This window comes from Saccostrea cucullata, unplaced genomic scaffold, assembly GCF_032062105.1.
Source record: "Saccostrea cucullata isolate Sc308-1 unplaced genomic scaffold, CSIRO_AGI_Scuc_v1 ctg17899, whole genome shotgun sequence".
NCBI lineage: Eukaryota > Metazoa > Mollusca > Bivalvia > Ostreida > Ostreidae > Saccostrea > Saccostrea cuccullata.
In genome coordinates, this window is record NW_026929977.1 from 1 (window position 1) to 10,883 (window position 10,883).

The 10,883-nt window shown below is 35.9% G+C and overlaps 2 protein-coding genes across 2 annotated transcripts; both read right to left on the reverse strand.

Moving 5' to 3' along the window:
• Positions 1–1,725: 1,725 nt before the first annotated feature.
• LOC134282617 (uncharacterized) lies at positions 1,726–3,337 on the reverse strand (the record flags this gene model as incomplete). The annotated part of the gene is made up of 2 exons (XM_062765017.1): positions 1,927–3,337; positions 1,726–1,817 (listed from the first exon to the last, which is right to left on the reverse strand). Coding segments are annotated over exons 1-2 (1,503 nt in total), but the record flags the coding sequence as incomplete, so codon positions are not given.
• Positions 3,338–8,706: 5,369 nt separating this feature from the next.
• Positions 8,707–10,286, reverse strand: LOC134282616 (thimet oligopeptidase-like). The gene is made up of 3 exons (XM_062765015.1): positions 10,135–10,286; positions 9,347–9,463; positions 8,707–8,999 (listed from the first exon to the last, which is right to left on the reverse strand). The coding sequence occupies exons 1-3, from the start codon at positions 10,192–10,194 to the stop codon at positions 8,910–8,912; spliced, it is 267 nt and encodes an 88-aa protein (XP_062620999.1). The 5' UTR covers positions 10,195–10,286; the 3' UTR covers positions 8,707–8,909.
• Positions 10,287–10,883: the final 597 nt, after the last annotated feature.

Genomic DNA, 10,883 nt, shown 5'->3' on the forward strand with positions numbered 1-10,883 from the left:
AGGTAATTTTGATTATATAATGCAAATAAATTTTGTTTTACTAAATCAAAAAAAAAAAGAATCACATGTCGATTCGATATATTCCAGTAAACTCAAAATAAAAGACAACAAAGAGTCTTCAGCATTGTTTCATATCTGAATGGTTTTCTGATTATAGACGATTAGGTCAAAATAAAAATTAAACTGTATGACAGCACATCCCAGCTTCTAATTTTTAGATGTCGATGTTCGTTCTGTTCTGCAAGTGTATTATTTCGAGGGACTTTAGAGTCTGATTGTTGTTTGTCACCTCCTTATTACATGATAAAGATGAGTTCAGCTTTCAATCGTCCGTCCCTACTTATGCATTAATATTTAGCTATCGCTTTCATAAAGAGTTGATGCCTCTCCACTTATGCGATACTAAAAAGAATGCTTCCACTACCATCAATTGAAACCAGTGATGGAACAGGAATATCAATAACCTTTTATAGCCGCATTCTATAAATTGTAATGACCTTGTTAGCAAATTTTACTTAATTTAGGGTGACATGTTAGCACTTTGTTTTTATACTGAAGGTTACTTCGACTACGAAATATTTTGTCCGTCTGATCAATACATTTGGCTTATTAAGGTGGGTGTTACCGGTCAACAGAGCAAGGGATGCTTACTTCTCTTAGGCATTTTGTATTTGATATTATTATTATGCTTCCTAAGTCAGTTTGTCTCTATGTAACCCATACCCTACTATTCTCGCACAGTGTTCTAAGGATTTATATAGCGTAAGCATACTATGCCGAAATAGTGCACAGCCTTACTTACTTAATAAAATTCTTCAACGCGGGAATCGAACTCACGACCATGAGGTTGTCAGACCGATGCCTTGTCGATTACGCCACAGAAACGATCACTGATTGGTGGAATTTTATTAAATATATAAACTTAATTTATACAATTGACACAAAAAGGAGAAAATAGACAAATATTTTTTTTGAAAACAGATATATTATTCTTAGGAACCTTAAATAAATTTGTACAACAAAGTTTCAAACTAATTTCATATAGATCGTTATATGAACTGATATCATGGAGTCATTAAAACGCTTTTTATATAACGCTTGATTAAAGGATGTGAGAGAAAGTTATCAATGAGAATTAACGTCTGCAAACAAATCAGTCGTACTAACAGAAAATAAAGATGAGTCGCTTTGGGACAGAAAATCCTGGCTTATTTAGAGAAAATAACCCACTGGTGTCAGAAAAATAAGTATGCAACCAGATTAAGCAATTTTAGATGTTGAATGAGTTCTTGCGAGTGCACCGTGTTAGCACCGATATGTTCAGGAAAAAGTCAAATTGCCACATAATTATATCAGTCAGCCTCCGGCTCGTGCACCATGCGTCAAACGCTGCCTACTATTTAGGCATAGTACATGCATAATGCAACGCTATTATATAAATATAATGCCTAAAATAAATGATATGGGTACTATGACATACTCTCGTACCTTTTTTTAAAGCATAACATAATTTATCAAATATTTCATACTTTTGAACAATAAGAATAATATATTCTTAATACTAATTTCATCAATAAAGTATGTTTCAAACCCTAGACCATTTACAAGCCTTGTCCAACAATCTTCAAAAGCTAGAATATTTAAGGTATATGTATATGTCTCAGAGGATAAGTCTTATTCCATATATTGGATCACTTTTATATCACCCAAATCAAAACACCCTACCCACAATCTCCCCTCACTGTCCACACTCAGTCCAGCAGGACCCTGCAGAACTCCACAATCGTCAACACATCTTAGAAACTGTCCATTCTGATCTAAGATATGAAGACAGTCATTATTATAATCGCTTATAATAATCTGGTTCAGTGAGTCTGTAGCAATGTGTACAGGTTGGAATGGCTTTTTTTCTCCTGGCTGGTGTACCATTATAACGGAATCGGATCCTTCCTGTCTTGTCCATCACTATTACTATATTGGCATCCAGATCAGAGACACAAATGTCACCATTGTTATTCTCCTCCAGAAGAACTCCATTTATGCCACCTTTAAATATATTTTGTCCACAGTCATCTTTATCTATTTCTTGTACTGCTGTCTGTCCTCGATAGCGGACTATTTTTTCATGACTTCCATTTGGAGTACACGTATCAACTAGTACGTCTCCTGATCTGGTAACACACAGCCCCCTTGGATGCCACCCCCGAGGTAGAGTGATCAGTGTCTCTATCCTCCCCTGTCTGACAATGTTCACTGTTCTCCTTTGAATATCACTGTATATGAGTTCTCCCTGCCTGGTCACTGAAATGTAACCAGGATAATATTTACATTCCGTGGTGATTTTATCCTTCAAAGATCCATGTATGTCAAAACGTCTTATGAATTTGTCTTGACTCTGAACCCAAGCTTCATTGATTCCAAAACAGATAATGGCACCTAAAGGCTTTATTCCAGAAGAAATGGTAACAATAACTTTAGCTTTGTCCAATAATTTTCTCACAGATAAAATGGAGACTTCATCTGTTAGACTGGATAGTGATGTCTGTGTCAGTGTAGCCTTGTATTCTCCTAATTCTATGCTGAGTTCTCTCCCCTGGACTGTGTTGATGTTTAGGGAAGGAATCTTCACATCAACATCTGTAGGAATGTCTTTGAAATCCTTTAGTTCTGATTTGTAGCTTGTAGCATCAGACACCTTGTTAGACTTCAGTATTTTCTTGTTTTCTTTTGTTATGCATTCTAATTTTGTCCCTGAATCCTGAAGTCTGGACTGATGTGATCTGAGAGCTCTGAGTCTTCTATCCTTCATTTTCCTAATGGTTGATTGTAGTGTGTCGAAAATGTTGTCTACTTCTTTGTGCCAGGTTTTTCTCATATTTTCTCCTTCTCTTTCCATTGTTTTAAATTTTTCATTCAAGTTTGATATCTTCTTATCAATGTCTGCTCCGCTTATGATGAATCTTGAAATCAAATTCTCAATTTCCTCGGTTTCTTTTTTGATTTCTTCTTTCATCTGTTGTACCATCTCTGACATATCTATGACAGTATGGCCGCTGTGGGGACCTGTGACACATCTGAAGCAGACGGGGACATCACACTGTTGGCAATGTCCCTCACATTTCTGGTTTGGATGAGAAGCACATGAGGAGAATACGAGAAGTTCTCTTCTGTCTTTGAAAGGAACAATGTCATGTGTTTGAGTCTTCAGACTTTCTACATGTTTATTGATACAGCCCCGACACAAACTGACCTGGCAGCTGTTACAGAACTGCTGAGTGGGGTTGTCACAAAGGTCACACGTGATCACGTCCTGTGCCCAAGTAGACGAAGACGCCATCTCTCTCCTGTAAAATAAAGTTAACCTGCTGGGTTTATGTAACATGATAATTATGTTTGGGTACAACTAAACGGAGTACGCTAAAGTACGCTAGAGTACTTCAGAGTACGCTAGAAACGTCGTGTATTTTAATATAATTAGACTGTTTATTTATGTATATAAAACTTGATTAAACATTATTATAAAAATAATATTGCAACATTTGTCACAAATATTTTCATTTTTTATCGATATTTTGACAAGAAAGCAATATTCATGATTCAGTGCATTAAAGGTTATTTAAATCACCACGATCTCGATTACTATTTTGTTCAGAGTTTTATTAATCAAAAATAAAAAATAATGGATTACGTAAAATCGATATTCTTCACATTAATTAACAATGAAACATTTGAAGTTAAATTATATTGGGATCAGGATCAAAACTAAACCTTAACCTGAAATCGAAAATTAAAAATAGCTAAAATAAGGAACATATTCATATTTTATTTATTATACAAGTAACAGCTTTTTAAAAAGCTTGCCTGACTAATGTCATCAATATCTAAGCATGATAAGCTATAAACATTTACATTGGGGGAGGGGGGGGGGTTGATTATTTCACTAGAGTAAATTATGGAGATGTTGCACAAAACATCATGCATTCATTTTAAGTTGTAAGATACTCATCAGAGCAATGGAAAAAGAACACATTTTATATAAACCATATACCAGTATATTGTTTGTATATCAAATAAAAAATGAAGTCATGATCATGTCCTGCTGTAGATTCGAACCCGGGACGTAAAGATGAACACCTCCCTCCACGAGTCTAAAAATGGTTTTAGAGGATGACGTAAATAAGCGAAAACACTTGATTAATGCTTGAAAGCATGGCTACATATAAAGGTGACAGCTGAAAATATAACTACAAGAAATTGGGAAACGTAACAATTATGACTGACGTGCAGAATATGTTTAATAGTTTCTTGGGTATGCCGAAGCAGCAAAGATTGTTGGAAACGTGGGAAAAATAATTAAAGCTTTAAATGACCCAACAAACTTGACGGCGATATATGAATTGTGCGGATTCGGGAAGTTTTTCCCAGGGATGAGGGGTCACCATCAAAAATATTTGTCAATTCATGTTTTCTCAATCCCGAAATTTGTGAGAGGACACTTTCATAAGTCTTACTCTGTGGAGGAAACCCCTGGAGGGGGGGGGGTATGATCAGATGTTTTATTACTTTAAATGATGTAACTTCTAACTCACTTCACAATGTCACCGATTTTTTTTTCCAAAGCTCGACCAGGATTCAGACAGAAAAGAACAGACTTTACATAATTCATGCAGTTTTCATTTAATAGAATAGTCCAGGAAAAGGGCGCAGAAACTTACACGTGACATTTTGGCGCGAAATAATAGTGTCACCCCTTACCTAGAAGATAAATGGACTTATCCAGTAGTATAGAAATGCAGTAAAAAGGTCAAACGGACATATCCGTATAAGAACTCGCATGAAATTAATAGATGCTAGCAAAAAGCTAAAGGAAATAAATACATCAATGTATTGTATTAGCAATACGTTTATTTTTCTGCTAACAGAATAGATAACTGTTGTTGCTGAAATACATGTAACAAAATCCGATGATAATCAGCATGCACAAAATTTCGCTGGCTAATTGTGACCTCTTAGCTTCGAACCCAGGAAATATTGATCCTTAGTAGTGCCTGACGCCGTGACGTCAGGCAATAAAACATACAAAAGGCAGTTTAATTGAATCAAATTATAACATTTTACTGTCTTACTCTATAGCGTACTCTGTTTAGTAGGACCGGTTATACTATTCCCTCATAGAATTTTTTTTTGTCCACATCCCGCAATACCCTCTACCATAAAAATATTAAAACTCACATTAATCTTTTTCGGTTCTTTTCTTTTCTAACCCGCCCCTTGGAAAACCCCCGGAAGTTTAACTTTCGGTTTAGTATTGTACAAAGATAAAGGGGTGGATTTTAGAATTTAGAAGGGGGATTCAGAGTTGAACATTAATATCGTGTTCTAAATTCATCAGTTCAAAAGAACATAAATCATTTATAGATAAAAAGTCAAACACCATTATCATAAATAATTCCCAAAACTATGATATAATTAAATTAATTTTTTTTACTCTTAATTATCTCTTCAAGTTTCCCTCTCGAACACTTGATTTAGACATACATATTCCAACCCTTCTAGAAGGGTCTCAATCGAGTGGGCCCGCGAGAAGCTGTCAAAAGGAGATAAAAGGTAATAAAAAGAACCAGAAGCACTCAAGGCTGCTGAGCGATACTTCAAACGAAGGCATCATGTCACAGTCATTCTTTTGTTATTTCTCCTCTTAAATGAATAAAATACCACTTTCAGAGAATCGTAATCAAAAAGTGTCCTTGTGCACTATTTGAGGCTTTGATCGGACCGCAGGAGTTGACATACTGATCAATTTTATCGAAATTTAAATAAAGCTGTACTTTCTAAATTAAGAAAACTGAGAATTTAATTTTGCACATTCTTTAGAAATTGACATAGGCGATATTCAAAGCCTTGAATCCCAAATGAATCTCGTTTTTGTCACTATCATAAAACTGTTGTAGAAAGTGAAATACATTTCACATATGATTGTCCTATATATAAAAATTTGCAAAAATGTACTGTACTTTGAACATCTGTAATTTAAATGATGTTGAAAGAAAATCATTGAAAAGTACTGTGTAATCCTGACAATGCCGTTCATTCTAGAATGAATTTTCATGTTTTGAATTTCGTTCCAAAAATAAAGTGCAGTTATAATATACATATTTAATGCATTTATCAGTTCATCGCTGTCCATACTATAAGAGTCATGTCTCTGATACTATACTGATTGCATATTGTGTTAAAGTTGTAAACCACTGCATAGTTTACGTCATTGATCCATACACTTGCATACATGCATGTACTTAAGTATTTGTCTTTATGCATGTAACATGGCTGTATGCCAACATGTTGATGAAACTAGAGGTACTGTGAGCAATGAGCTCACTAAATGATACCCCCCGCCTCCCATATGATTATAATGGCAAAGTCAATGTTTTGCTGTGGCCGGTAAACCCAAAATATTTGTCGGATAAAAAAATAAAATAGGAGGTGCACAATGGCAATATGTTATAAAGATTCTGTGAAAGTTTCATTAAATTTCACTCAGTGGTTTAAGAGGAGTTGCGGATAAGAGATGGGTACCCCAAAGCGTAACAGACGGACGGACGGAATTAACGATTACTATATACCCTCCCGCTTTTCAAGCGGGGGGTATAATAATCAACTAGAGGTACTGTGAGCAATTGGCTCACTAAATGATACCCCCCGCCTCCCATATGTGTATAAATGGCACTGTCCATGTTTTGCTACGGAAAACCCAAAATATGTGTCGGATCAAAAAGTAAAATAGGAGGTGCACAATGGCAATATGTAATAAAGATTCTGTGAAAGTTTCATCAAATTTCATTCAGTGGTATAAGAGGAGTTGCGGATAAGAGATGGGTACCCCAAAGCGTAACAGACGGACGGACGTACAGCTAGACGTCTGGACGGACGGAATTAACGATTACTATATACCCTCCCGCTTTTCACGCGGGGGGTATAATAAATAAGTATCATTGAATAATATTACAATGAGTTATTATTATAACCCCCCCCCCGCTTGAAAAGCGGGAGGGTATATAGTGATCGTTAATTCCGTCCGTCTGTCCGTCCGTCCGTCTGTACGTCCGTCCGTCCGTCTGTTACGCTTTAGGGTACCCATCTCTTATCCACAACTCCTCTTATACCACTGAGTGAAATTTAATGAAACTTTCACAGAATCTATGTTACATATTGCCATTGTGCACCTCCTATTTTACTTTTTGATCTGACACATATTTTGGGTGTCCCGGCCACGGCAAAACATGGACTTTGTCATCAGTTATAACGATATGGGAGGCGGGGGTATCATTTAGTGAGCTCATTGCTCACAGTACCTCTAGTTTTAATTTTATTAGATTTACTGAAAAATTCCAGAAAATTGAGAAGTATGCCATCTCCTGTCGTAGAACAGTTATTTGGGATTATCCAAACATGTCTTTTTTTCAATAATATTGGGGGTTATACTATTGGTCCATACTATTGATATAGTTACCGTATAATCCCTATCACTTATTGCAGAAAAGGGGGCAGTTATTTTGGTATTCTCTTTATTATTTATTATTATCTCTTTATTTATGACAAATTTTAACTTCAAGAATTCTTTTGAAAAAAAAAATAAATACAAGGAACCACTAAATTAATGTCTAACTTTACTTACAGTGAAGATAATCCACCCAAATTATGCTAAATTGTGCATTTTCCACTGAGAAATAGGACAATAGACACGTTTCATTTTCTCTTTCTTCATTTTCTGATACGATTCTTGTTGATTTTAATCACTGTACAGGGGGCCCTTATTTCCTGACAATTGAAAAAGACCTAGAGGGGCGCTTATAGGGACAGGGGCGGTTAATAGGGATTATATGGTATATTATAATTACTAGTATATTTATAAGACATTATCCTTTTTTGTTTCCATTGGACAAATATTTGGGGATTCCAATACCAACACTGCAATTCTTTCTATTTTATTAGGGGTACCCATCTCTTTGCAACCCATCCCTTATTTTTGAATAAAATATAATGAGACTTTCACAGAATTTTATTAAACTGTGGCATGACAAACCTCCCATTTGATTGCACACATGTTTTTGCCATTTCCATAGATGATTGATTGTATATTGTTTAACGTCCATCTCGAGAATTTTTCAATCATATGGAGATGCCACCATTTGCCGGTGGAGAGCTGCAAATTTTATCCTATGCTCGGCACTCAGGGCCATAGGGAAGGGAGGGATCTTTTCATGCCAGCCCCAACTGTGACACGGGACCTCGGTTTATACGGTCTTATCTGAATGACCGCTCTCCACATCCCACAGTGGTATTCGAATCCTTGACATAGGATCAACTCCTTACTTCGCGACCTAGAGCAGAGACTCTAACTGCTGCGCCACGCGTGCAACTATAGAATAAAATGACTTTGCTATGTACTTATATGGGATTGAATGATATTATTGAGTGAGCACAGCTCTCGCCATTCTTTTCTTTGTAATCTGAATGGTAATCACAATTGATCAAAGGTTATTATCAGACAAAAAGACATTAGATACTTCAGACTGTGCAAGTTCTTTTTTGGCAGTTTTCCTGTTTGGAATCCAGATTTGTGACGTTGTACATCAAGACAGAATAATAGAATTGGAATAAGAATTTATTTCACGTTTTCTTAAACCAGTACTTTGTTATTATTTATGTCAATCATCAAGATATGTCAACCTCAACTCATCACAACTATTTGTACAACTTTTTTCATAGTGAATAGATTAAAGCTACATTGAGTGACTTGTTTGTTATTATATATTTTGTTTTTGTACACCGGAAGAATTGATTCATGTTGAAAGTAAAGTTTAGTGGTGTAATCTCTGTTTATCACAAATGTTTATAAATAACCGATTTCACGCCTTAGGGTTGAGGCCTTTGCTGATGAGGAACGCTTCTGGTGTGGGGTCACGACCCAGGAAGTCACGCAGCATGTCAGATGCATCCTGTAAAGAAATATTACGTAACAATAGCTTATCACAGGAATATAAAGTAAACATCTAATCTTGGCATTAGTAGCTATAATTTGGATAAAATTAAGTTTATCTAAATATCATATCAGCAAAAAAAGAAAAGTTATCCCTAAAATTGCTAAAAATTAACAACAATAAAATAATAAGCATCTTTTTTAATAAAATTGTTAACTTTACCAGTTGGTAAAAACCTCAACATGGAATATGAACTAAAAGAATAAGTCAGTTACATTATACAACCCACAGCCTAGTTTGTTGATGTATTCTCTTTAAAATGAGGTGTTTACAGATTAAAAGCATGAACATTTAGAGCGTGTTACCTTTGATCCTCCTGGATGTAATATACACCTTCTGTAATCCCCGCCCACTTTTGGACTCATGATGCCCTCCTTCTTGAAGCGAGTGTAGAACATGTCCATACAGAATACTTCACTCCACTACAATATCAACCATCAAACATCAATCAGTACATACAGAAGATTTTACATTGCTACAGCATCATTTCAAGTCAGTAAACCTCTTCTTCACATCGTGAAAAAAAATATCAAAAGTGTCTAAGTTTATATACTGACAGCAACACAGACCTAGATTGTTCCAGCCCCCCCTCAAGTACTCAAGGAGTAATTATACCTCCCCCCCCCTCCCCGCTTGAAAAGTGGGAGGGTATACTGTAATCAGTATGTCCGTCCGTCCGTCTGTCCATTGCGCTTTGGGTTACCCATCTCTTATCCGCAACTCCACTTATACCATGGAGTGAAATTTAATGAAACTTTCACAGAATCTTTATTACATATTTCCATTGTGCACTTCCTATTTTATATTTGATACGACACATATTTTAGATTTACCATAGCAAAACATGGACATTGCCATTATATGTTTACCTATGACGTGAGATATGGCGGCTTCTGAATTACAGTAGATAATACGAGTTATTCCTCTTTACATGTTACCATAAAACAATATATAGCAAAACATGGACATAATGGGAGGCAGAGGGGGGGGGGGTGTATCATCTAGTGAGCTCATTGCTCACAGTACCTCTAGTTTATTCAGTGGTAAGCCTGAGACTTATAAAATCTATGGCATGTTGATACCGATGACCTACCATGTATCCATAATACTGAGCATCATATCCCCCCGCTAAATGACCAAAGGAGGCGGACATGTTGGTGCCCTCAGTGGACGGGAATCCCAGGTACTCTTGTGAAATCTCGGAGAAAAGCTTTGCCGTGTCAGCCTGAAATAAAAAAACAAACAACTAAATCCCAGCTCCTATTTTAAGATCTCTGAGCTAAGCTTTGCATTATCAGCCTGAAACAAACAAACAAAGAAATAAATAAACAAACATATAAGCAAGTAAACAAATAAATAAATAATAGGTACTCTTGTGAGATCGCAGAGAAAGCTTCGCTGTGTCAGCCTGAAATAAACAAATAAACAAGAGATGTTTGTAAAACACTTATGCCCCCCTCCCCCCAAATACATGTAATTGGAATTTTTGTAAGTCCAAGGGGCATAACTCTGTCAAAAATGGCACGATTGTATCCAAAACAGAACTTGACCTAGATATTCATCTGATAAATCTGTATATTAAATTTCATCTCAGTATGTGCAACAGGGTCAAAGAAAATGAATGGAAACTGCAAATATTTGGAATTTTTTCAAACTCCAAGGGGCATAACTCTGTCAAAAATGGTGCGATCGTATCCAAAACAGAACTTGACCTAGATATTAATGTGATATATCTGTATACCAAATCTGATTTCAGTATGTGCAACAGTTACAAAGAAAATGAGCGGAAACTGCAAATAATTGAAATTTTTCTAAGTCCAAGGGGTATAACTCTGTCAAAAA